We start from the raw sequence: 27,898 nt of genomic DNA, 5'->3' as shown, positions 1-27,898 counted from the left end.
AAGGTTAGGGGTTAAAGACAAAGATAACGTAAAACAGTTTGTTTTAGTTTCCTAATCTGAATAATTTAGTATAAGAAAATAGTTCCAACAGGGAAAAAAATAAATAATATAAAAATGGTATTATCGCCCTAGCTGGTTTGGCTCAGTGGGTAGAGCGTCAGCCTGTGGACTAAAGGGTCCCAGGTTCGATTCCGGCCAAGGGCATATGCTCCGGTTGTGGGCTCGATCGTGCGGGAGGCAGCCAATCGATGATACTCTCTCATCATTGATGTTTCTATCTCTCTATCTCCCTTCCTCTCTGAAATCAATTAAAAAATATTTTAAAAAATGGTATTATCTATAAATAGCTAAAAATTAAAACAAACTTCACATCCAGTTATACAGGTATGATTTAATACACCCATTAAAAATGATTAAGCCCTGCCCTAGCCAGTTTGGCTCGATGGATAGAGCGTCAACCTGCGGATCGAAGGGTCCCAAGTTCAATTCCGGTCAAGGGCACATGACTGGGTTGCGGGCTCAGTCCAACCTGCAGGAGGCAGCCAATCAATGATTCCCTCTCATCATTGATTTTTCTATCTCTCTCTTCCTCTCTGAAATCAATAAAAATATATTTTAAAAGAATGATTAAGCCCTGGCCAGTGTAGCTCAGTTGGCTGGGGATCTTCTTGTGCACCAAAAGGTTGTCAGTTCGATTCCCAGTCATGCCACAGGCCTGGGTTGTGGGTTCAGTCCCCGATAGGGGAAATAAAGAAGGCAACCGATTGATGTTTCTCTCTTACATCGATGCTTTTCCCTCTCTTCCCCCCCTCCCTTCCTCTCTCTAAAAATCAATACAATTGTTTTTAAATGATTAAAAAAAATTAAATCATGTAATGTAATATAAAACATAATTATATATACACCATGATTTTAATTATATCATACATATTTGTAAGTTTATTTATTTATTTTAGCAAGAGGCATATTTGTATGTTTAGGAAAAAGTATGTAACATGAAAATTTATGTTGAAGTGATTAGATTATAAATACTTTTTCTTTTAAAAAATTCCCATTATTGCCCTGGCCAGGTTGCTCAGTTGATTGGAGTGTCGTCCTGTACACCAAAAGGTTGCAGGTTCAATTCCCAGTCAGAGTACATACCTACGTTGCGGGTTCTATTCCCAGTTAGGGTGCATATAGGAGGCAACCAATCAATGTTTCTTTCTCACATTGATGTTGTCTCTCTTTCTCTTTCTCCTTTCCTCTCTAAAATTGATGAAAAAGTCCTGACCGGTTTGGCTCAGTGGATAGAGCGTTGGCCTGTGGACTGAAGGGTCCCAGGTTCAATTCCAGTCAAGGGCATGTAACTTGGTTGCCAGCACATCCCCAGTAGGGGGTGTATAGGAGGCAGCTGATCGATGTTTCTAACTCTCTATCCCTCCCTCTCCCTTCCTCTCTGTAAAAAATCAATAAAATATATTAAAAAATAGCCCTGACGGGTTTGGCTCAGTGGATAGAGTGTCGGCCTGCGGACTGAAGGGTCCCGGGTTCGATTCCAGTCAAGGGCATGTACCTTGGTTGCGGGCACATCCCCAGTAGGGGGTGTGCAGGAGGCAGCTGATCAATGTTTCTCTCATTGATGTTTCTAACTCTCTATCCCTCTCCCTTCCTCTCTGTAAAAAATCAATAAAATATATTTTAAAAATATATATATTAAAAAATAAAATAGATGAAACAGCTCTAACTGGTTTGGCTCAGTGGCTAGAGCAGGTTCATTTCTGGTCAAGGGCACATGCCCAGATTGTGGGCTCAATCTCCAGTGTGGGGTGTGCAGGAAGCAGCCAATCAATGATTCTCTCTCATCATTGATGTTTCTCTCTCTCTCTCTCTCATTCTCTGAAATCAATAAAAACATATTTAAAAAAAAAAATTCCCATTATTGTTTTTGTTATATTGTGGGTTTTAAAAATATCTTATTTTAGGTTTCAAACCTAAATGGCTTGGAGAGTGGGTACACAAAGGAGAGTGAAATTACTTTTGACCAGGTGAGTTTAAGGTTATATTAAGGACACAGCATCTGTTGTGTACTTTGGAAGATGAGCAAGATTTAGACAAGTGGAAGCATGGGGTAGGACTATGAGGAAAGGAGAAAAAGAAGTATTTCAGGCATAAGGGACAACATAAGCAAAGGAACAAGTTGGACTAATCACACTCCTACTTAAAATCCTTCCTGGATTCCTGTTGCCTCAGAGTGTGTACATGGAAAATGGAACCACATACAAAGGCTTTCTTGATCCAGTTTCCAGCCTCTTAACACCCAATTATTCACACTTTCTGCTCCAGACACTGAAATATTCACAAATCTCCCCCAAAGGTGTCTCTATCCTCATCCTTTTTGCCTTTGCTTCCTTTGGCTTGGGACAGATTTTCCTTGAATCATGTTAATTCCTATTGGTCTTTAAAGGTCAAGTTCAAATATAAACTACTCAATGTAGTCTTCCCTAATGTACCCACCCCAAGCCAGGTTAGAAGTAGCCCTTAGTGTACCTACAGCACCTGTTTTGGCCTTTATCATGCTCTAATGTTTAACATAATTGTTTGCTTGAGAGCAGAAACTTTGTCTTTGATCTTTAAAGCAAAGTACTTGCCCCACTGAAGACTGTAATTAATTCAAATTAATGAATAAATAAATATGTATCATATTAGGGAACAGCAAGAATCCAGTATATTTTGAGCAAAAGTATATGTAATGGGAAAAGAGACCAGAGGTAATTTAGTCAGAAGGTAAAAGGTATCCAATCTCCTCTTGACTTTGGACTTGAGCTTCAAATTGTAGGAGGACACTGAAGGCCAATAAGGGAGTACAGATGATCTTCTCAAAGCAATGCTTTAAGATTAACCTGAAAATATGTAACATAAACTAAAGGTAGAAAAAAAAATGAAAGCAATAGTCACAATGCAAGAAGACTTGATTTAGATGCTCTGTTTGGGTATTGAAAGGAAAATGAAAAATAATCATCATGAAGAATAAGTTAACAGGATCTGGAGACTGCCAAGATTTGAATTAGAGAGAGGGAATAATTGAAACAGTGATACAGTGGAATTAATCTGGTGATTTTCACATGTATTCTTATTTTTCACAACATATTTGTGGGTAGGTAGGGCATATGGTAATAACATTTATTCACACATGGATTTTAAATGTTTATTGAGCACTTATCTAGGGATACAACAAGACCTAGGGATACAACAATGAATAAAATAGGCAAGGGTCTAGCCTCCTTGTAGCATGAATTCTAGTAATGTAGAAAGGTAATAAAAACACAAATAAACTAATTACAATATCACTTTTGAATGTGGAAAATATGGAGAATAAAAACCAGTGATAGAAAGTCTGGAGGAGAAGAAAACCTTGTGAAAATAACATTCGATTCTAGATAGGAAGTGTTTTACATGGGATTAAGGAAAAAGGAACAATAAGAAACATATAATTAAGTGCCCAGAGATGATAGTGGAAGCCTTAAGGCTAGTAAAGATAGAGATAGGGATGAACTGACTTATATGTGGACTCTAATGAACATAATAAACTGACGAACAAAACAGATCCAGAGATATGGATGCATGGAACAGATTGGCATATCTCAGAGGGGAGCAGGGAAGAGATTAACCAAAGAACTTACATACGTACTAGAGGCCCGGTGCACAGATTCGTGAACATTGAAAGGAAATAAATTAGAAGAAATATTTTAGAGGCCGGGGAAGGACCGCGGGAGATTGGCTCCAGGGTGAGTCTAGCCCATCTCGCCCAGTCCCAATCAGGGTGGATCGGGCCAGTGGGGGAGGGACCGTGAGAGGTTGGCCGGCAGGGAGGGACCTCAGGAGGGCTCCAGGGCATGTCCTCCTCGTCTCGCCCAGTCCCAATGGGCCGGACCCCAGCAGCAAGCTAACCTACCAGATGGAGCGTCTCCCCCTGGTGGTCAGTGCGCATCATAGCGACTGGTCGAATGAACAGTTGGACACTTAGCATATTAGGCTTTTATTATATAGGATATGCATAACCAATGAACACAGATAATAGTGTGGTGAAGGCCTGGAGAGGGGCAGGGACTGGAAGGAAGGGAGCAAAGGGAGGGAAAATTGGGGGACACCTATAATACTGTCAACAATAATATATAGGTAGATAGGGCAGAAGCTTTTTTAATGGCCACCCTAACTGGAAGCCCTCAGAGATACAAACAGCCTATTATCACAAAGGAGCACTTATTTTATGTTATATTGGTTTCATTCTCTGTCCTTAATGGTATCCAAAGATAAAGTCAAAAAGAAGGAAGAGGTTTTTACCCCTAGAAATAAAAACTAAAGGTAGATTATCAGGATTTTCTAGAAATTACAGATTAGAGACAGCTACTATAACAATTTTGTAAGCTTTGTTATTTCCTGACATTTGCTGTTTTGTAATCCTCAGACTGTTTCCTTAAACTGAAAGGGCCCAAAAGTTTTCAGTGACAGCAGGAAGACAGTGGAGAAAAAATACAGCAAGGTGTGGGAGAACTCCAAGAGGTTAGGTGGAAGTGACTATTCAAGGTGTGCTGAATCCCTAGGACCTGCTTCAAGTAAGAAAGGAGATTTGGGTCACAGATCTGAGCTTGAGGATGATCTCAAGGCCAACAATGATAAGACCCAGGTTTCTAACACAGAAAAAATATATGAAGATCCAATTTGGATGAATGACCTGGAAAAATGGTCATGATCATATTCCTCAAGGAAGAAAAGGTGTCAACAATAAGAGAAAATGATTCTAGGAAAGAAGAACCAGGACAGTGCTATGCCATGGAGACCAAAAGAGTTTTAAGTAAGGGCAGGTGATTAACAGTATTAAATACTGAAGAGAAATTAAGGGAAAGATTTTGGCAATTTGGAAATCTCTAGTTATTTCCAAGAATATTGTCTCAGAAAAGCAGTGGTCAGAAGCCAGACTACAAATTAATTAAATACAATCTATAAAAATAAAAGCATAATATGCTAATTAGACCAGACGTCCTTCTGGACGCCCTTCCTTCCAGACAAAGCCACAGCGGGCAGGGGCCCCTGCTGCAGTGGCAGTGGGTGGGGGCAGGGCCAAGGCCCTTGCACGAATTTCGTGCATCGGGCCTCTAGTAAATTACTAAAAGCCTCCTAAGGAGAAAAGCACTATACAAAGTGCTACAGGGATTAAGTAAAATGGTCCCACTTTCACAAAATTTATAGTCTAAGTAAGGAGGGTGGGTAAGTTAGGCAAACAAATAAGACAAAAATATAAATGTCTTAAGTACCCTAAGAGAGACTGATACAGACTGAGAATAAATTATTACACCCTGTTTCATGGTGGAAGGTGACACAAAATCATGAAAAATTGATTTTAGAGAGAGAAGGGAGAGAGAAAAAAAGAGAGATCAATTTGTTGTTCCACTTATTGATGCATTCACTGGTTGATTCTTATATGTGCCCTGACCGGAGATAGAACTCACAACCTTGGCATAGGGGACACACTTTAACCAACTAAGCTACAGGGCCAGGGCTAAATCATGACAACCTTGACCCTAAAGACCAGGGAGTAGTAATAATAATAATAACAACAAATCAGTGGCTCATTATTTCTGCTGGTAGAGAAAAGGGAAAGGGCATTCTAAGAGGAATAACAACAAGCAAAATCACAGCAATGAAAAACTCATAGTATGTTAAGAAGAATTAGGAAAGAACATTTATTAATTAACCAGAGGCCCGATGCACGAATTCGTGCACGGGTGGGGTCCCTTGGCCGGTGATTGGGGCCAATTGGGGCCATCTTGCCCAGTCCCAATCGGGGCCGATGGGGGCCAGCCGGCCAGGGAGGGACTGCAGGAGGTTGGCCTTCCGGCTGGGGAGGGACCAGGTAAGGGCTCCAGTGTGTGTCCAGCCCTCTCACCCAGTCCCGATCAGCCGGACCCAGTAGCAAGCTAACCTACCAGTCAGAGGGTCTGCCCCCTGGTGGTCAGTGCACATCATAGTAGCTGGTCAAGTAGCTGACCTATCAGTCGAACACAGCATATTATGCTTTTACTATGTAGGATAAATAGCTACTTCAATAAGTAGCTATAGCCCTAACTGGTTTGGCTCAGTGGATAGAGTGTCAGCCTGCAGACACAAAGGTCCCAGGTTCGATTCCGGTCAAGGGCATGTACCTTGGTTGCGGGCACATCCCCAGCAGGGGGTGTGCAGGAGGCAGCTGATCGATGTTTCTCTCTCATCGATGTTTCTAACTCTCTCTTCCTCTCCCTTCCTCTCTGTAATAAATCAATAAAATATATATTTAAAAAAAAAATAAGTAGCTATAAGAACTTCATCTAGCCCTGACCGGTTTTGCTCAGTGGATAGAGCGTCAGCCTGCGGACTGAAAGGTCCCAGGTTCGATTCCGGTCAAGGGCATGTACCTTGGTTGCGGGCACGTCCCCAGTAGTGGGTGTGCAGGAGGCAGTTGATTGATGTTTCTCTCTCATCGATGTTTCTAACTCTCTATCCCTCTCCCTTCCTCTCTGTAAAAAAAAATCAATAAAATATATTTTTTTTAAAAAAGAACTTCATCTACATTACCTTATTAAATCTAGACAATGGGCAGGTATTACCCTCTACAGCAGAGGAAACAAAGTTGTCAAGAGGTTAAATGATATGTTCAAGATCACAAAGGCAGCGGGTACCTGCAATCTGAACTCAGTTCTAATGTCAAAGTTTACACATCTGCACACTACTAATGTATCTGTCTTATACCAGATAGCCCCGTTTCATTGGAGGGTATTGGCAGAAATGCAGCATGTGATGATACTATATTGAAAAGTGGTTTGTGCTCATAGTAGTGAGTGTGTAAGAGTGAATTATCCATATGGAAATTTTATAGTCAATTCTAAATAAACTCAATAAAGGGTGGTTTTATAGTCAACCAACCTTTACTGAGTGCTTGCTTCATGCCAAGGACAGTACTCGTATGCATTATTTCATTTTCACGACTTTATGAATGATTATTCCAGTTTCACAGATTATGAGAAATTTAATAACATGCCCAAAGTTACAAAATCAAAATTCAAACCTAGGCTGTGGGTTCCAAAGTATTTCAAAGAAGTAAGATTTTTAAAGATGAGAATACAAATGCTGTCAAACAAGTGGTGAAATCAGCATATTCATAATTATCATCAGTGATAAAAACCCATTAGAAAGCAATTTGGCTAACATAGCAAGAGAATAGAAGATAATCCTACCATTTTTTCAGCATTTCCCAAAACTTTTGTTATATAAAACACTACTTCCATAAGACATTAACAAGGGTTACCTAAAAAAATTGTTAAACAAGTTTGGGGAATTCTGGGTTAAACATAGAAAAAATACTTGTTTTTTTATCAGCAAAACTTAAGTGAGTTAATGTTCTCTCCCCGCCCAAATACAAGCAAAAGATTATTTAGAAAGTCAAATGGAGAGATAAAATGAGCTGTGGAAGAAGTGAGAAATAAGTTACAGAGGCAAAAGAAGGGCCCCCTTGGAGCTTAGAAGAAAGAAAGGCAAAGAAAACTTGCCTGGGAGAAGAAGAGGGGGAAAGGTGCCCTCAGGGTTCAGTGAGAGAGAGAGGGAGCAGGAGCGGGAGAGGAAGAGGAAGAGGGAGAGAGAAAGAGAGGGAGGGAGGGAAGAGGGGGGGGGAGAGAGAGAGAGAGGAGCCTGAGTTAATATGTTCTTATTCATGTGAATATCCAAGATGGGAATATGGTTTATAGTGTTTCCCAAATGTATTTGACCTCAGGAATCTTATTATTATTTCAGTTATTTATTTTGTAGCACATTTCACAGGACTAGTAAGTGTTCTGAGGATCATATTTTGGGAAATACAGCCATTTGCTATGATCCCAGTTATGTTAAATATAGGTAAGCTATATGTGTGCATAGAAAAAAAAACTAAAAGAAAATGTAACTGTAGTCATTTCTGGATTCTGGAATTACCAAACATGTGAGTGGCATATTTTATACAACCTTTGAAAATATTTTCCAAGTTTGCTATAATCAATGAGAATTAATTTTATAGTTAATAGACAATAAATAAATGTTTGTACCCTCCAACTCAGTAATTCTATTTCTGGGAAATCTATCCTAAGAAAATAATCCTAAATGCAGGCAAAATTTTATGCACAAAAATATTCATAGAGTTCTTATAAAATTCTGAATGGTCCGGGGAAAGGCTCCTGTGTTGTTGAACCTGCCCGGTTGTGAGTGCAGCCTCGAACCAGGCAGCCCTACCCTGACCTAAAGTAAATTCTCAGGAGAAGTTTTTCTTGGGTTTTGAATTTGCAGCAGCAACGGGTGTGAACATTCTAGCAGCAGTCTGATGATCATGTATGATACTGCAAACAAGACCAAAAAAAATTTTAAAAAAATTCTGGAAACAATCTAAAAGTCCAATAACAAAAGAAAGATAAAAAAAAGGGTATGTTTCCAAACAATAAAATATTCTGCCAGTACTATAAAAGATGTTTACAAAGAGTTTCTAATATTAAGAAAAATATTTTTGTCATAAGGTTAAATAAAAAGGCAAGATATAGCCCAGCCAGTTTGGCTCAGTGGATGAGCATCAACCTATGACCTAGGAGGTCACATTTCGATTCCCAGTCAGGGCACATGCCTGAGTTGCAGGCTGGATCCCCAGTATGGAGGCAGCCAATTAACAATTCTCTCTCATCATTGATGTTTCTATCTCTCTCTCCATCTCCCTGCCTCTCTAAAATCAATAAAAATATATATTTTTAAAAAATACATCCTATCTAGCCGAAACCGGTTTGGCTCAGTGGATAGAGCGTCGGCCTGCGGACTGAGGGGTCCCGGGTTCGATTCCGGTCAAGGGCATGTACCTTGGTTGCGGGCACATCCCCAGTGGGAGGTGTGCAGGAGGCAGCTGATCGATGTTTCTCTCTCATCGATGTTTCTGGCTCTCTATCCCTCTCCCTTCCTCTCTGTAAAATATCAATAAAATATATTTAAAAAAGAAAAAAAAAAAAGAAAAAAAAATACATCCTATCTAATAAAGAGGGAATATGGTAATTAACCATCACTCCGTCACAAAGATGGCTACACCCACAGCTGAGGCCAAGTCCCATAAGGAGCCTTAACAAGCAATCAGCAGGGACCTGAGGCTATGCCCTCCACCACCCCCATGGGGCTTGACAGGGGACCTCAGGCTGGCAGGGCTTGACAGGGGACCTCAGGCCACCTTCCACACCCGGCAGGGCTTGACAGAGGACCTCAAGGTGTGCTTCCCCTGGTGCTGGGCTAGGGGACCTCAGGCTACTCCCCTGGCCCCAGCGCCAGGCCAGGGGACCTCAGACCACGCCCCCCAGCAGGTGGGGCTTGACAGGGGACTTCAGGCCATGCCCCCCACCCCGGCACCAGGCTAGGGGACCTCAGGCCACACCCCCTGCCCCAGCACCGAGCCAGGGGACCTGAGGCTGTGCCCCCCTGCCTGGCAGGGCTTGACAGGGGACCTCAAGGTGCACCCCCAGTGCTGGGTCAGGGGAACTCAGGCCGAGCCCCCCGCCCAGAGGGGACCTGAGGATGCACCCCCCTGCCAATGGGGCTTGACAGGGGACCTCCCAGTGCCGGGCCGGGGGACCTGAGGTTGCGCCCCCCCCCGACCTGGCAGGGCTTGACAGGGGATCTCAGTCCATGTCCCACACCTGGTGGGGCTTAACAGGGGACCTCAAGGCATGCCCCCCTACCCCGGTCTGGGCTGGGGGACCACAGGCCATGCCCTCCCGTCCTGGCGTCGGGCCAGGGGACCTGAGGCTACGTTCCCTGCCCGGCGGGGCTTGACAAGGGTGGGACTAGCCAGGTCTGGATCTATCCCAATAAGGGCGGGGCGGGGGGGGGGGGCAGCCGGGTCTGGGTCTCACGCGATTTTGAGGCTCATGTGGGTGGGCAGGGACTTGACTCTGCGTCCCGTGGTGTGCCCCAGACTCCGACAGGAGGAAGGTTTTCATATACATTTTACTGATTTTCTTTCATCTCTGACACTTCTATTATAGAGAAAGGGCAAATAGCAATATTAAATTATTTCCTCTAATTAATCCCCTTTTAATGTGCACAAATTTCGTGCACTGGGCCACTAGTTTAAAATAAAATAAAAGGCAAGATATAAAAATGTATATATAATCTGATTCAAAAGTGTTTTTTAAATACACAGAAAAAATAAAGATCAGAAGGCTATATGACAAATTTAACAGTGGACTCTGGGTGAATGAATTAAATTGAACAAAAATTACATAATTTAACTTGTACTTAAGGAGCAATAATCCAATAACAGTGTTTCAGGGAGTGTAACTGGAACAGGCAGATTAGAGATAAGATTACTACTGACTTCTTGTCAAGATGGTGGCATAGGTAAAGATAGTACTCACCTCCTTCCACAACCACATAAAAATTACAACTAAACTACAGAACAACCATCATTTAGAACTGCCTGAAACTGAGCTGAATGGAAGTCCGACAACTAGGGAATTAAAAAGAAGCCACATGGATACTGGTAGGAGGGGCAGAGACATGGAAAAGGCTAGTCCCACACCACCAGTGACGGATAATCGGAAGGATATCTCAGCTGCAGAGGTCCCCCGGTGGAGTGAGGGGTCCCAGCCTCACACCAGGCCTCCCAGACCAGGATTCCAGTGCCAGGAACAGAAGTCACCATAACTTCTGGCTGTAAAAACCAGCAAGGATTGAGGCTCAGGGAGATGGAGGTTACTAGAGTCCCAGGCAATTCCTCTCAAAGGGCTTGGGCACGGACTAACTCAGATTCACTCCCTCTGAGCTCCAGAGCTGGGATAGCAGCTTGATAGGCACCAGAAACTTACGGGGAGGAACTGAATTGTCCAGCATCAGACCAAGATCTGGGGGGCAGCTTTCTCCCAGATAGAAGTGCTGGCAGAGGCCATTATTTCTTTGATGAGCCCTCCCCCAACAGAGCCAGTAGGAGAGCGCCAAATCTGAGAATCCATCAACCTGGCTCACAGTTTGTCCCACCTAGATGATTCCTTGAGGCTTAGCCCCACCCAACTTTTGGGCCCACCCAAGCTGTTTCCAGTGGCTTTTCAATTTGAATGGCCTGTCTTGGCTCATGCTTCCGATTTTCCCAAAATCTCTCAAATAAGCAGCATCTGGCCTCAGTGAACCCTGGACCTCTTGTTAGGTGGCCCCAGGCCTGGCACTAGAAGCACCCAGCCTCAGTTCTTGACCTTGCCTGAGCACCTCTAAGCCCAGCACAAGTAGCAGCAATCTGCAGATTGCTTTGTATTTATGCCAGGTGGCCCCAGGCAGAACATAGGCAGTGGCCGACCTTGGCCTACACATCCTGGGAGGCCCCAGAGCCAGAGTACTGGGTGGACAGCTTCAGACAACGTCAAAACACTAACCCCAACCATCTCCACAAGCAACACACTCAAGCAAGCACCAGAGCCCTGCTGAAGTAAGTTGTGCTCTATGGGGTGGGACCCTGCAAAGCTGATCCTCCATAGTGGTTGGAAGTTCGTGGTCAGTGGTCACAGCCAGTCCTTGCAGCTGATCAGCCTGAGGGTAAATATCTCCCATTGACATGCCAATAGCAATCAAGGCTCAATTATAAGAGGAGGATGTACACAGCCCACAAGGCAGGCACATCTTGAGTATCCAGCTTGGGTGATCAGGGAGGCTGTACCACTGGGCCCTACAGAACACCTACTGCATTAGGACACTCTACCAAGCCTGGGAGACATAACAGCTCTACCTAATACATAGAAACAAACACAGGGAAGCTGCCAAAATGAAGAAACAAAGAAACATGTCCCAAATGAAAGAACACAAAACTCCAGAAAAAGAACTAAACAAAACGGAGACAGGCAATCTACCAGATTCAGAGTTCAAAACACTGGTTAAAAGGATGCTCCATGAACTTAGTGAGAACCTCAACAGCATAAAAAAGGACCAGTCAGAAATGAAGAATACACTAACTGAGGAATAACTTACAGGGAATCAACTGTAGAGTATATGAAGCCAAGAAAATCCACAATTTGGAATATAATGAAGCAAAAAACACCCAATCAGAACAGCAAAGAGAAGAAAGAATAAAATTTAAAAAATGAGGATAGCGTAAAGAGCTTTTGGGACAACTTCACGTGTACCAACATTTCATATCATGGGGGTGCCAGAATAGAAGAGAGAGAGAAAGAAACTGAAAACGTGTTTGAAAAAATGACAGAAAACTTCCCAAACTTGGTAAAGGAAATAGACATACAAGTCCAGGAAGCGCAGAGAGTCCCAAACAAGATGAACCCAAAGAGGCCCACACCAAGACACATCATAATTAAAATGCAAAAGTTTAAAAAGCCCTAGCCAGTTTGGCTCAGTGGACAGAGTGTCGGCCTGTGGACTGAAGGATTCCAGTCAAGGGCACGTACCTCAGTTGCAGGCTCCTATCCGGCCCACACCCTGGTCGGGGCTCATGCAGGAAGCAACCAATTGATGTGTTGATCTCACATCTATATTTCTCTCTGTCTTTCCCTCTCTCTAAAAATCAATGAAAAAATATCATCGAATGAGGATTAAAAAAATAAAATAACAAAAGTTTAAAGACAAAGAGAGAATCTTAAAAGCAGCAAGAGAAAAACAGTTACCTACAAAGAGTTCCCATTAGAATGTCAGCTAATTTCTCAACAGAAACTTTGCAGGCCAAAAGGGCTTGGCAAGAAATATTTGAAGTGATGAAAAGCAAGAACCTACAACCAAGATTACTCTATCTAGCAAAGCTATCATTTAGGAATGAAGGACAGATAGAGCTTCCTAGACAAGAAAAAGCTAAAGGAGTTAATCACCATCAAACCAGTATTATATGAAATGTTCATGGGTCTTCTTTAACAAAATTAAATAAATAAATAATATGAAAAATAAAATGGTAATATATATACATATTATATATAAACAATTGAATCTAAAAATCAAAACAACAGAAACAGACTCATAGATAACATAGATCATTTTGATGGTTGGTGGGTTGGGAGAATGAATGAAAAAGGTAAAGGGATTAAGAAGTACAAATTAGTTATTACAGAATAGGCATAGGGAATACAGTCAATATTTTAATAACTGCATGGTGTCAGATGGATTCAAGATTTATCGAGATGATCATTTAGTAAGTTATGTAATGTTAAATCAGGGGTGTACACTTGATACTAATAATGTATGTCAACTGTAATTGAAAATAAAAATTATTAAAAAAAAAAAAAAAAAAGACTTCTCTGGCTTGTGTGGCTCAGTTAGTTGGGCATCATCCTGTGTACCTGGGGGGTTACTGGTTCAATTCCCAGCCAGGGCACATGCCTAGGTTGTGGGCAGGAGGCAGCCAATCGATTTTGTGCTATGACATTGATGTCTCTCTCTCTCTCTCTCTCTCTCTCTATCTATCTCTCTCTCTCTTCCTTTCTTTTTCTCTCCCTCTCCCTTCCTCTTTCTCTAAAAATCAACTGAAAAAAAAAAAAAGATTACTACTTAGGAGGTCGTAGCACTATTTGCAGGATAAGAAAACTAGAATTTTATCAGGTACTTAGAATGACCTAAGTACTATGCTTGATACTTTGCATGTATAATTCCTTCTAATCCATATAATAACCCTTACACATAATTACAGAAGCATTTGTTGAACACTTTCTATGTGCCAGACATGTACATTTCATTTAATTTTTAAAAAATATTTTTTTATTGATTTCAGAGAGGAAGGGAGAGGGAGAGATAGAAGCATCAATGATGAGAGAGAATCATTGATTGGCTAATTTCTACATACCCAACACTGGGGATTGAACCCACAACCAGGCATATGCCCTGACCGGGAATCAAACTGTGACCTTCTGGTTTATAGGTCAACGTTCAACCACTGAGCCATGCCAACTGGGCTACATTATTTCATTTAAATTTTAAATCTCACATTAGTTCTATGTTTAGGAGTTATTCCTATTTCACTGATAAGAAAATTAAGGCTTAGATTCCCAAGGCCATATATCTAACAGGTATTAAAAATGGGATAAAGGCCCTAGCCGATTTGGCTCAGTGATAAAGCTTAGGCCTGAGGACTGAAGAGTCCTGGGTTTGATTCTGGTCAAGGGCATGTATGTCAGTTGCCGGCTAGATCCCAGCCCTGGTAAGGGCTCATGTGGGAGGCAACCAATCAATGTGTCTCTCTCACATCGATGTTTCTCTCCTCCCTTCCATTCTCTCTTAAAATCAATGGGAATATATCCTTGGGTAACGATTAACACACAAAAAGAAAAGAAAATGGGATAAGGGTAAGGCAGTGGGAATAGAAGATCAATAATTTGACAGCTGGTGCAGGGGAGGGATGAGGAGCAAGAGAGGCGTAAATAATGCAAAACAATACCCCCAATGCAGGAAAAACACCTAGTGCTCTGATTTTGGTTTCTTATTATCGTTCCCCAATAAAAGGAACAAGGACTCCTTGGAGAAATGGCTGGTTCTAGTACTAGAGTAGAAATATACAAGATGATCTTATAGCATCCTAAAGCAGAAAGTAAGGAAGAACTAAAAAAACACCAAACAAACCAAAAACCCACATTGGTGGGGTATACCCAAGTGACACAGGCCAACTAAAAGAGCGCCCAATGTTCAAAGCAGGAACTTTTGAGCAATAAAACAAATAAAACATATTGTATTATGACCTGAAGTCCATAATGATAAGTAAATGATTGAATAAATACATGAGGGAGGAGAGACAAATCTCCTGTTTAGAAGAATTCCAAATAATGTATGTAAATAATCCTTCCTTAAGGAAGGGAGCATAACTCTCCACTTTTCAAGTGTAGGTGTTGATCTCAGACAAGAAAAAGCTGAAGGAGTTCATCACCACCAAACCAGTACTACAAAAACTAATAAAGGATCAAGAAGAAAGAAAAAGGGAGGAGGAGTGGGAGGAAGGAGAAAGGAGAAGAAAAAAAAAAACATGAATAAGAAAATATCATAAAAAGTATTGTAGGCCCTAGCCCAGTGGTCGGCAAACTGTGGCTCGCGAGCCACATGCAGCTCTTTGGCCCCTTGAGTGTGGCTCTTCCACAAAATACCACGGCCTGGGCGAGTCTATTTTGAAGAAGTGGCATTAGAAGTTTAAGTTTAAAAAATTTGGCTCTCAAAAGAAATTTCAATCGTTGTACTGTTGATATTTGGCTCTGTTGACTAATGAGTTTGCCGACCACTGCCCTAGCCTGTTTGGCTCAGTGGATAGAGTGTCGGCCTGTGGACTGAAGGGTCCTGGGTAAGATTCCGGTCAAGGGCACATCCCTGGGTTGTGGGCTCGATCCCCAGTGGAGGCATGCGGGAAGCAGCCGATCAATGCTTCTCTCTCATCATTGATGTTTCTTTATTTTTTTATTTTTTATTTTAACATTTAAGGAACCATATTTTTTTTCTTTTCTTTTTTTAAATATATATTTTTCATTAATTTCAGAGAGGAAGGGAGAGAGAGAGAGAGAGTGAGAGAGAAATATCAATGATGAGAGAATCATTGATTGGCTGCCTCCTGCATACCCCTTACTGGGGCGGGGATCAAGCCCACAACCCGGGCATGTGCCCTTGGCCGGAATCAAACCTGGCCAACGCTCTATCCACTGAGCCAAACTGGCCAGGGCTCATCATTGATGTTTCTATCTCTCTCTCTCCCTTCCTCTCTGAAATCAATAAAAATATATTTTAAAAAAGAGTACTGTAGAATGATATACCTGAAACCTATATAATTTTTATTAACTAACTAGAGGCCCAATGCACAAAATTCATGCAAGGGTAGGCCTTCCTTCTCCTGGCTGCTGGCTTTGCAGCCCCGGCTTCGTGGCCCCGCCCCTCACCCGCCCCTCTCCTTGGTCTGGCACTGCTGGTTGCCACACACCCCTGGTTCCACAGAGACCCCCGATTGATCACCCCGCAGAGGGTGGCCTGGGCCTCCCTCTTTGGGGCAATCCCAGAGCCCCCTGATTGATCGCCCCACTGGCCGGTGGCCTAGGCCTCCCTCTGCGGGGTGATGGCGGGCTCCCCCAACCCCCCGACAAATCGCATCACACTTGTTTTGGCTAGCCTGGCACCAGTGCCAGTGTCATAGCGTGGTCATCCGGACGGTCGTTCTGCTGTCCATCATTTGCATATTATGCTTTTATTATTATATATGTCACCCTAATAAATTAAAGGAAAAAAAAAAAAAGAACCCTAGCCGGTTTTGCTCAGTAGATAGAGCATCAGCCTGCAAAGTGAAGAGCCCCAGATTCAATTCTGGTCAAGGGCACATGCCCAGTTTGTGGGCTCAATCCCCAGTAGTGGGCATGCAGGAGGCAGCCGATCAGTGATTCCCTCTCATCATTGATGTTTCTAGCTCTCTCTCCTCCCTTCCTCTCTGAAATCAATAAAATATATTTTTATTTTTATTTATTTATTTATTTGTTTGTTTTTTTTGTTTTTTTATATTTTATTGATATTTTACAGAGAGGAAGGGAGAGGGATAGAGAGTTAGAAACATCGATGAGAGAGAAACATCGATGAGCTGCCTCTGCACACCACCCACCGGGGATGTGCCCGCAACCAAGGTACATGCCCTTGACAGGAATCGAACCTGGGACCCTTCAGTCCGCAGGCCGACGCTCTATCCACTGAGCCAAACCGGTTAGGGCAATAAAATATATTTTTAAAAAAAGAAAAGAGAGCCCTAACCGGTTTGGCTCAGTGGATAGAGCGTCGGCCTGCGGACTGAAGGGTCCCAGGTTTGATTCCGGTCAAGGGCATGTACCTTGGTTGCGGGCACATCCCCAGTAGGGGCGTGCAGGAGGCAGCTGATCGATGTTTCTCTCTCATCAATGTTTCTAGCTCTCTATCCTTCTCCCTTCCTCTCTGCAAAAAATCAATAAAATACATTTAAAAAGAAAGAAAAAAGAAAAGAGAATATCGTAAAGAAAAAAAATATATTCTTGCTAACAAAGGCAAACAATAAAAGCAGTGGATCAACTAACACTAAAGCTAGTACAAAGGTTAAAAGGCAAAAGTAGTAAGATCATATGTAATTACAACAATAAATTAAGGGATACACACACACAAAAAAAATTAAAAAATAATAAAAATATAAACATGGAGGGGGTAAAAATGGTAGTGATTTCGGAAATATGTTCTAATTTAAGTGACCAACTTAAAACAGAGTGCTATAAACATAGCTTAGTATGTATGAAGCACATGGTAACCACAAGCCAAAAATCTTCAAGAGATATAAAAGAAATAAAGAGAAAGGAATCCACACACAACACTACAGAAGTCATCAACATACAAGAGACCAAGAGAATAAGAACAAAGAAGAACTACAAAAACAGTCAGAAGACAATAAATAAAATGGCAATAACTACATACTTATCAATAATTACTTACATAAAAAAAAAGAGCCCTGGCCGGCTTGGTTCAGTGGCTAGAGCATCGGCCTGCGGACTCAGGGGTCCCGGGTTTGGTTCCGGTCAGGGGCGTGTGCCTTGGTTGCGGGCACATGCCCAGTGGGGAATGTGCAGGAGGCAGCTGATCAATGTTTCTAACTCACTATCCCTCTCCCTTCCTCTCTGTAGAAGAATCAATAAAATATATTAAAAAAAAAAAAGTGCCCGGCCGGCGTGGCTCAGTGGTTGAACATCGACCTATGAACCTGGAGGTCACGAGTTCGATTCCCGGTCAGGGCATATGCCCAGGTTGTGGGCTCGATCCCCAGTGTGGGGCATGTAGAAGGCAGCCAATCAATGATTCTCTTCTCATCATTAATGTTTCTATCTCTCCCTTCCTGTCTAAAATAAATAAACTCAATAAAAAATTAAAAAGAAACAGTGGTGAAACTTAGAGTAATTAAATATTAAAAAAAAAAAAAAAGAAAAAAGAAAAAAAGAGAAGAAGTAATTACTTACATAGATTCAATGCTCCAATCAAAAAAGGAATGGATAGCCCTGGCCAGTGTTCCTAAGTGGTTAGAGCATTGGCTCAAGCACCAAAGGGTCACGGGTCTGATTCCCAGTCAAAGGCAGGTAACTGGGATGCAGGTTCGATTCCTGGTGGTTGGGGTGCATGTTGGAGGCAACCAATCGATGTGTCTCTCTCACATCGATCTCTCTCTCCCCGCCCTCTTCCATTCTCTCTAAAAATCAATGGAAAAAATATCCTCGGATGAGGATTAACAAAATAACAAACAAACAAAAAGGAATGAATAAAGTAGATGTGGTACACATATACAATGGAATATTACTTGGCCATAAAAAAAGAATAAAATTTTACCATTTGTGACAACATGAATGGACCTAGAGGGTATTATTCTAAGTGAAATAAACCAGACAGAGAAAGACAAATACCGTGATTTCATTTATATGTGGAATCATATAAAATACAAAATGAACAACAAAACAGAAACAAATCCATAGATACAAAGAACGAACTAATAGTTGCCAAATGCGAGGGAAGTTGAGGGGGCTGGGTAAAAAAGGTGAAGGGGTTAGGAAGAACAAATTGACAGTTACACAATAGTCACAGGATGTAGAGTACAGCTTAGGAAATATAGTCAATAACATTGTAATAACTATATCTGGTGTCAGGTAGGTACAAGAATTATTGGGGGATCACAGTATAAGTTATAAAAATGTCTAACCACTATGCTCTACACCTGAAACTAATATAATATTGAATGTTAACTGTCATTGAAAGTTTTTTTAAAAAATGGGAAAAAAGTATGAACAGTGACTTTCTTCTAATGAATACAGTATGAAAAGGACAGGGAAAAAGCGTCACTTTTACAGTGGAGAAACCTTACAAACAGAACCTTAGCCAGGTGGTCACGGTCAATATCAACAGTAAAAAAATCATTGTGATACTATTTACTCTTGACATGATATGATGAAAATGTCACTTTACCTCAATGGTCAACCCCCCCAAAACACATAACTCAAATCTAATCATGAGAAAAACATCAGACAAATTGCAATACAGGGGTATCCTACAAAATACCTGACCAGTACTCCTAAAAATGTCAAAATCATCAAAAACAAGGAAAGTTTGAGAAACTGTTACAGCCAATAGAAGCTTAAGCTGACATGAGAACTAAATGTTATATAGTATCCTGGATGGGATCCTGGAACAGAAAAAAGAAATTAGGTAAAAAGTAAGGAAATCTGAATAATATATGGGCTTTAATGAATAATAATGTATCAATATTGGTTCATTAATTGCAATAATGGTACCATATTAATGTAAGATGTTAACAATACGGGAAACTAAATATAAGGTATATATAGAAATCGTCTATATCATTTTCTCAAATTTTCTATAAATCTAGGCCCTGGTCAGGTAACTCAGTTGGTTGGAGCATTGGCCCAATGCACTAGGGTTGCAGGTTTGATCCCTGGTCAGGGCACATACAAGGGGTAGACACTGAGTGCATGTATAAGTGGAACAGCAAGTCATTGTTTTTCTTTCTCTCTGAAATCAGTAAGTAAAAATTTTAGAAAATTGTTTTCTCTAAATCTAAATATATTTGAAAAAATAGTCTATTTAAAATCTTAAGAAAATAAAATTTTAAGGAGAGAGAGAGAAAGAGGGAGAGAATGCAAAAAAAAAGTTGATCTCTGGTTGGCTAATACAATGATACCTTTAACAGAAATAAGGAAAAAGAATTGATATTAATTTTGGTCAGATTGTATTTGAAGTATGACAGTATACCCTTGAATGAAAGCTATTTACCAAACAATTATAAAAGGAAATTGGCAACTCAGGAGAGAAGTTGGTGCTAAAAATAAAAACTGTAAAAAGTTAAGGAACAGGAGAAACCAAGATGGCGGCATAGGTAAACACCTAAACTGCTGCCTCGCACAACAATTTCAAAACTACAACTAAAAGACAGAACGGACACCATCCAGAACTGCAGGAAAGCTGACTGAGTGAAAATTCTACAACTAGAAGGAAGGAGAAAAGCTCACAGAGAATTGGAGGTACGGCAAAGGGTCTTTGTGCGCGCAGAGAGGAAGGGCGGCGGAGTGCCTGGCTGGCTTTCTCTGGCGGAAGGGGGAAGGGAGCCCCCGACCGCATTGAACCCCAGTTCTGACTGCAGTGAACCCCAGTTCCAGGCGAGCCCCCGGGGACCCACGCTCTTGTGGGGGGAGTCTGGACTCTCGGGCGGAGACTCGGGAGCCGGGGAAGGCGGAAGACTGAAAGTCCGCTCGCGCCAGTGCGCACAAAGGCTGCGGGGGCTGCCACAGGCTTTCCCTAGCGGAAGGGAGTGAGAGGCTCCTGACGGCACCGAACACCAGTTCTGACTGAAGTGAGCCCCAGTTCTGACTGCAGTGAACCCCAGTTCCAGGCGAGCCCCTGGAGACCCACGCTCTTGTGGGGGGAGTCTGGACTCTCGGGCGGAGACTCGGGAGCCGGGGAAGGCGGAAGACTGAAAGTCCGCTCGCGCCAGTGCGCACAAAGGCTGCAGGGGCTGCCGCAGGCTTTCCCTAGCGGAAGGGAGTGAGAGGCTCCTGACGGCACAAAACCCCAGTTCTGACTGAAGTGAGCCCCAGTTCTGTCTGCAGTGAACCCCAGTTCCAGGCGAGCCCCCGGGGACCCACGCTCTTGTGGGGGGAGTCTGGACTCTCGGGCGGAGACTCGGGAGCCGGGGAAGGCGGAAGACTGAAAGTCCGCACGCGCCAGTGCGCACAAAGGCTGCGGGGGCTGCCACAGGCTTTCCCTAACAGAAGGGAGTCAGAGGCTTCTGACGGCACTGAACACCAGTTCTGACTGAAGTGAGCCCCAGTTCTGACTTCAGTGAACCCCAGTTCCAGGCGAGCCCCCGGAGACCCACGCTCTTGTGGGGGGAGTCTGGACTCTCGGGCGGAGAATCGGGAGCCGGGAAGGCAGAGGACTGAAGGCACACACGTGCTAGCAAGGGCAAGGCTGATGGGAAGCCAAGACTGAGACTCCACCCCATCCAAGCTGAGCACAGAGGCTATTGCAATTTGGCAAGTCTAATCCTATAAGGCTGTCTCCAGCACCGGACTTCTCCCAGCATAGACACAGCTGATCCTTACAGCCAACTGGCCTGGAGGTCAATTCTTCCCAGTGATACCAACAACAATAAAGACTTAATTACAACAAGGCTGTACACACAGTCCACAAAGGTGTGAACCAAGAGTGTCCACCTCAGGTTAACTGGGGAGGCAGACCCACTGGGCCAAATTGGAAACCTAGCACACAAATCTACCAACTCAGGGAAGCAGTGAAAATGCGGCGTCTAAGAATCAGATCACAAACGAAAGAAATGGAGGAAAACAAACGACTGGATATAGAATTCAAAACCACGGTTATAAGGCTTTTTAAGAATATCCTAGAAAAGGCCGATAAATATAACGAGACCCTCGAAGAGATGAAAAAGGACCAACTAGAAATTAAACATACACTGACTGAAATAAAAAATATTATACAGAGACCCAAAAACAGACAAGAAGAACACAAAAATCAAGTCAAAGAATTGAAATACAAAGAAGCAAAAAACACTCAACCGAAAAAGCAAAAAGCAAAAAAAAAATCCAAAAAGTTGAAGATAATGTAAGAAGACTCTGGGACAACTTCAAGCGTACCAACATCAGAATTATGGGGGTGCCAGAAGAAGAGAGAGAGCAAAATACTGAAAACCTATTTGAAGAAATAATGACCGAAAACTTCCCCCACCTGGTGAAAGAAATGGACTTACAAGTCCAGGAAGCCCACAGAACCCCAAACAAAAGGAATCCAAAGAAGACTACACCAAGACACATCATAATTAAAATGCCAAGAGCAAAAGACAAAGAGAGAATATTAAAAGCAGCAAGAGAAAAACAGTTAGTTACCTATAAGGGAGCACCCATACGACTGTCAGCTGACTTTTCAACAGAAACTATGCAGGCCAGACGGGAGTGGCAAGAAATTTTCAATGTGATGAATAGCAAGAACCTACAACCAAGATTACTCTACCCAGCAAAGCTATCATTCAGAATTGAAGGGCAGATAAAGAGTTTCACAGACAAGAAAAAGCTAAAGGAGTTCATCACCACCAAACCAGTATTATATGAAATGCTGAAAGGTATTCTTAAAGAAGAGGAAGAAGAAAAAAGGAAAGATAAAAATTGTGAACAACAAATACATATCTATCAACAAGTGAACCTAAAAATCAAGTGAATTAAAAACCTGAGGAACAGAATAATCTGGTGAATACAGTAGAATCGGGGGCATAGAAGGGGAGTGGACTGATAATTCTCAGGGGGAAAGGGGTATGGGGGGGTTCATGAAGAGACTGGACAAAAATCATACACCTATGGATGAGGACAGTGGGGGGTAGATAAGGGCAGAAGGTGGGGTGGGAAATGGCTGGAGGGGAGCTATGGGGGAAAAAAGGAGAAATAATTGTAATAATCTGAATAAAGATTTATTTAAAAAAAAAAAAAAAAGTTAAGGAACAAATAAGCAGTGAGGAAATGGAAATAGTATGTACAGAACTGACATTCAAGAAATCAAACTGTGGACAGGAAAGAAACAGAAATGATAGACCTTGATTTTTCAATGAAATAGAAAGTGAGGTCATCTGCCACAAGAGGGAGAATTAAAAGGAAAGGTTACGCCCTGGCTGATTTGGCTCAGTGGATGGAGCATCAGTCTACAGTCTGATAGGTCCCAGGTTCGATTCTGATCAAGGGCATGTACCTTGGTTGTGGGCACATCCCCCATGGGGGATGTGCAGGGGACAGCTGATCGATGTTTCTCTCTCATCGATATTTCTAACTCTCTATCCCTCTCCCTTTCTCTCTGTAAAAAAATAAATCAATAAAAAAATGCATATTTAAAAAATAAATAAAAATAAAAGGAAAGGTTACAGCTCTCACCAGTTTGGCTCAGTGTATAGAACGTTGGCCTGCGGACTGAAGGGTCCGGGTTTGATTCTAGTCAAGGGCACATGCCTGGGTTGCAGGCTTGATCCCCAGTAGGGGGCGTGCAGAAGGCAGTGATCAATGATTCTCTCTCATCCTTGATGTCTCTCTCTCTCTCCCTCTCCCTTTCTCTCTGAAATCAATAAAAAAGTATTTAAATAAATAAATAAATAGATAGATAGATAGATAGATAGATAGATAGATAGATAGATAGATAGAAAGGTTACAGAGAGCCAGAAAAGGTTGGGGAAATGGCCATGGTAGACTGTAAGCAAACCAAGAAAGAAGAATTGGAGAGAAACTGTGATCTTGGCAGAAGTTAACATTAAGTTATATTATACTGGATCTGCTAGCTTCTGTGCTTTTTCTCTAGCTATATGCTGTGACCTGGAAGCAGAAGCCAAGAAAACAGTTGATGAGTATGACTCAAAATAACGTTACATGCTTGCTTAGTATAGAAAATCAAAACAAATGAAGAAAGCAATGAGGATAGTACCAAAGTGGCTGGTCACAGAGGTCTAGCAAGGGTAGCATCAATGATAGTCATGAAGGTAGTGATAAGACTCAATGAAATGGGAAAGGTCAAGAATCAGAGAACCTGCCGAAACCGGTTTGGCTCAGTGGACAGAGCGTCGGCCTGCGGACTGAAGGGTCCCAGGTTCGATTCCGGTCAAGGGCACGTACCTTGGTTGCGGGCACATCCCCATTAGGGGGTATGCAGGAGGCAGCTGATCGATGTTTCTCTCTCATCGATGTTTCTAACTCTCTATCCCTCTCCCTTCCTCTCTGTAAAATATCAATAAAATGTATTTAAAAAAAAAAAAAAAAAGAATCAGAGAACCTGCCCTGACCGGTTTGGCTCAGTGGATAGAGCGTCGGCCTGCAGGGTCCCGGGTTCGATTCCGGTCAAGGGCATGTACCTTGGTTGCGGGCACATCCCCAGTGGGGGGTGTGCAGGAGGCAGCTGATCGATGTTTCTCTCTCATCGATGTTTCTAACTCTCTATCCCTCTCCCTTCCTCTCTGTAAAAATCAATAAATATATATATATATATATATATATATATATATATATATATATATATATATATATATAAAGAATCAGAGACCCTAAGGAGGGCAAAACACTGCTTCTGTGGGTGTGACGCAGTGAAAAAAATGACTACGTAAGGAGGTAAAAGTAAGTGATGGGGAGCACATGAAGGGGAAGCAGTATCATAGGTAAGGTCCAAGTTGTAGTGACTCTGATGTGTAGCTGGCTTGAAAATACAAAGGAAAGTTAATGGTCTCATGCTGAAGAACTATAAGATCAAAGTATCCAAAGGTGCTAGAGATACTGAGAATGAGAGCAAGAAACAGTAGAGAAAAAAAGAATGATGGCCATGAAGTTTTAGAGGAAAAGCTATAATTGCATGGTGATACCTTCCATGAATATTAGCGTGACAGTAGTAGATCAATGATCTGGAAGTAGTAAGAGAAAGCAAAAAAGCAATGATTCCTTCTCCTCTTCCACATGGTCACAGAAATCAGAAGATAATCCCTGGTGGGAAGGTAGGGTAAGATGCAATATCTGGATTTTCATTAAATCAGTTTAAGAAAACAGGTAAGCCCTGGCAGGTGTGGCTCAGTTGGTTGAGCATCCTCCCAAGCACCAAGAGGTCGCTAGTTTGATTCTGGGTCAGGGCACATGCCCAGGTTATGGCTCAATCCCAGTCAGGGTGGGTGAGGAAGGGAGGAAGGCAGCCGATTGATGTTTCTCTCTCACATCAATGTTTCTCTCTCTCTCTCTCCCTTCCTCTTTCTCTGAAGTCAATAAAAAACAGTAACAACAATAACAAAAAACAGTTAAGAATAAAGAAGTGTACTGCAAATTGGAAATTGAGTAATATTTTCAAAGCACACATTAAAAGAAGCTAGTTGAAGAAGGGCCTACTGAGGAGAGAGCAGGAAAGGTTGTACCTACCACTTTAAAATGTGAGGTTAGGGAGAGGTAGCAGAGACCAGGGTTGTCATTAGATATCATAGGAGAGGTAGGGTGGAATAGAAAGAACATGAAAAGTAGCAAAGCAAGAAGCATGCATATATGGCACATTTTAAAACAGACCATATGTACCATACCACACGCACTGCATCACTTCTACAGAAGACTATATAAACACAGTGAAGGCTTCACAAAAAAAGAAAACAGTAACACCTTGCCTTGCACAGCATGTTATAAATTGCTTTCACATATACTATCTTATTTGATTGTCAATGACTAGATATTCCTATGCACATTTTTCTAAAGATGAGGAAATTAGGATGGGACAAAACCACAATGAAAATCTTGATTTTCAGTTTTCAACACATAAAGCTCACTTATGCAGCAGACACTTCAGCATTTCAATCAGCAAGACTGAAAATTCTCTAGCCAGAAGGAATAACTGGGTTCTATCAACTTGTCAGAGGGCTTGAGAGACCACTAGACACGTTCCTGGTTTGCCTTCTTCCACCTTAGATCCCTCAACTCCTATCACTATCAACAGAGAAGGTAGAGAAAGGTGGGGCCATCAAGGAGAAAACTCAGGCTGAAAGTTATATTAGGATCCTCATCCCTTCACACTTCTGGACCAACAATAAAGATGAGGGAGAAAGTGGAAAAAGCACTATGTAGCAATGAGAAGATCTACAGATACAGCTTCCAGAAAAAGAATTTAAATGTGGTTGGGGTAGGGCAGAAAGCAGGTATAGCTAAAAGATGGGGGAGGGGAAGAAAGGGAAGGTAGGAATTGGAGGGAACTAAGGGTGTTGGAACCCCCAGGGCTGGAGAACCCAAAAGAGAGATATTGGAGCTTCAACTGCTAGAGAAAACCTTAAAGGCCCGTGAGGGCCCTGGAGTAGGGGCCAGCATTGAAGGACCCCAAGGTTTGGGTGACCGGAAGCAGAGACCCCTAAACTCGAGACCAGAAGGGGGCGCAGGTGGCACCCCGTAGGAATGAATGGGGAAGGCGGTCCGAAGGGCGGGGCAAAGGAGGGGCCCCGGGATGGGCGGGGCACAGACCCTTTTCCAAGTCCGAACCCCTGCCCCGAGAGCCCGGAGAGAAACGGCTCCGCGCCTCCCGCACTCACCGCCGGTCTCGTCAGTTACATAGGGAGTCGCCATCTTGAGAGCGCAAACCACTTCCGGCGTGAGCGGGCTGGGGTCCCGCCCCCTCCCCACCGGAAGTGGAGTCCCGATCGTAGCATGCCACCATTTTAGTCTTAAAGGGAGAGTACACAATTTCATGGACGAAGATGGAGGAGGAGGAAGGGAGTAGAAGCTGAAGACGTTAGTAAAATAAAAACAATGGGCTCTTTTACTGTCACTGATACCATTATCGAGCGCCTGCTGCGTGGAAAGCAGTCCTCTGGGCGCCGAAAGAATGCTGAGGCACAGCCCTCTCCTCACAGGCACTTAGTCCGTACAGGACCTGCGAGGGAAAAGGGGCAAGGCCCATCTGCTCCCGGAAAGGGGGGCTGATAAGTGAGGAAAAGAATATTCGGGCCCTGGGCTGCGCCCAAGTCCCAGAACGGCTTGGGGACATGGAGCCGGTCGGACAAACTCCGGGAATGCACTGGGGCGGGCGCACTAGTGTTGTTGGGGGCGAATGGAAGACCCCTAATCCTCTTAGAAGATGGGCAGTCGAAATCGCGCGCCGATTGCTCTCAGCCGCCCAGCTCAACCCGCCGGACAGAGACCCGCGAGGCGAGGCGGAGGGCGCTGCGGTCGGTCACCTGACTCGGCGACCCCAGGCAGCCCGGGCTCCGCCCTGCCGTGGGGCGGCCCCGCGGATCCAGGTGGCGAAGTGACCGAGTTTACTCTGACCTTCGACCCCGGCAGCCGGCTCGGGCAGGGCCCAGGGTCAGAGGGCAGGGTGTAGGCTACTGGGCGGGTCCAGTTCGAATTCTAATTAACCTCTTCCAAGTCTCTGGGCGACGGGGATTGAGAGCGGGCCGCTCGCCAGTAATCCGGGCCCATACGGTCACACCTTCTGCAGTCCCGCCCTGCCCCGTACCTTCCTATTCTTTATAGGAACCCCAATGCTCTCCCTCCCCCGTTCTTTTCAGCAGCTCTTGTTCCTTCAGGGTAAATCCTGCTAAACTCGTTTCCCCTCCAGCCTGGAAGGGGCCGGCGGCAGGTTCCTCTCCTCAGGTGTCACTTCTGCCCTCCCCCAACCCCATGTTGTTTTTTCCTTCTCAACCCTGGGTTACCTTTCTCCAAATCCCCTACACTGGCTCCTGTTCATTTCCTACAGTAGCGCTGAAACCAGCAGGGAGAAGGCGAATGGTAGTGACCACCTCCAACACCAAGTTGCCTGCCCCACTTAAAAACAAACAAACAAACAAAAAATGAGAGCAATGGCTAACTAGGAACAACCTAAGGCTTTGCAATGAAGCTTCAAAAGTTTTTGGGGTACCAGCTTGCCTTCCTGTCCTCCACCTCTGTGACTCTCAGCAGAAGCCCAAGGTCTCAAAAAGACTATAAAAACTTATTTGCATTCAATACACAGTTACTGCAAGTGTTGTAACACTGCCATTTTTAACCCTCTCTTTCACCACCGGTGCTGCAGCGCTGCCACACCTGGCGTCCTGTCCTTAGTCTTGTTACTAATTGGAGGAGCGTGTGTGATGAGGCCCCCGAAAACTGGAGGGTGCATTGGCCTTGACTGCACTACCTGAGGGGTGCAAGTGCTCGCCTAGCCAGCTGCTCTGTGGAACGTTCTGCAGGAGGGAATCCTGAAGTGGCCCCTGTTGACTACCCATCCCTCGGCCCCCCTCGTGCCCCCAGACATCCTGCCTCAGCTCTGAGGTTGACAGGAAGTGAAACTTAGTGTCTGCCTAGCAGACCTGCCTGAGCTCTGGCCCTGGGCCCCGGATGTGGCCCCCCACCCT

At 43.4% G+C, this 27,898-nt stretch overlaps 1 protein-coding gene across 1 annotated transcript in view; it reads right to left on the bottom strand.

Annotated features, from left to right (window-relative positions):
* The window catches only part of PYM1 (PYM homolog 1, exon junction complex associated factor), a 31,945-nt gene extending 5,791 nt beyond the window's left edge, over nt 1-26,154 (bottom strand). Inside the window, exon 1 of the mRNA XM_080663118.1 lies at nt 26,096-26,154. Coding sequence (XP_080519244.1) covers nt 26,096-26,129 — 34 coding nt within the window. The 5' untranslated portion in view covers nt 26,130-26,154. The remainder of the gene's footprint in view (nt 1-26,095) is intronic.
* Nucleotides 26,155-27,898: the final 1,744 nt, after the last annotated feature.

This window comes from Plecotus auritus, assembly GCF_963455305.1.
Source record: "Plecotus auritus genome assembly, chromosome: 3".
Lineage (NCBI taxonomy): Eukaryota > Metazoa > Chordata > Mammalia > Chiroptera > Vespertilionidae > Plecotus > Plecotus auritus.
The sequence above is the reverse complement of the archived record's forward strand: the minus strand, read 5'-3'. Positions and strand labels throughout refer to the sequence as shown.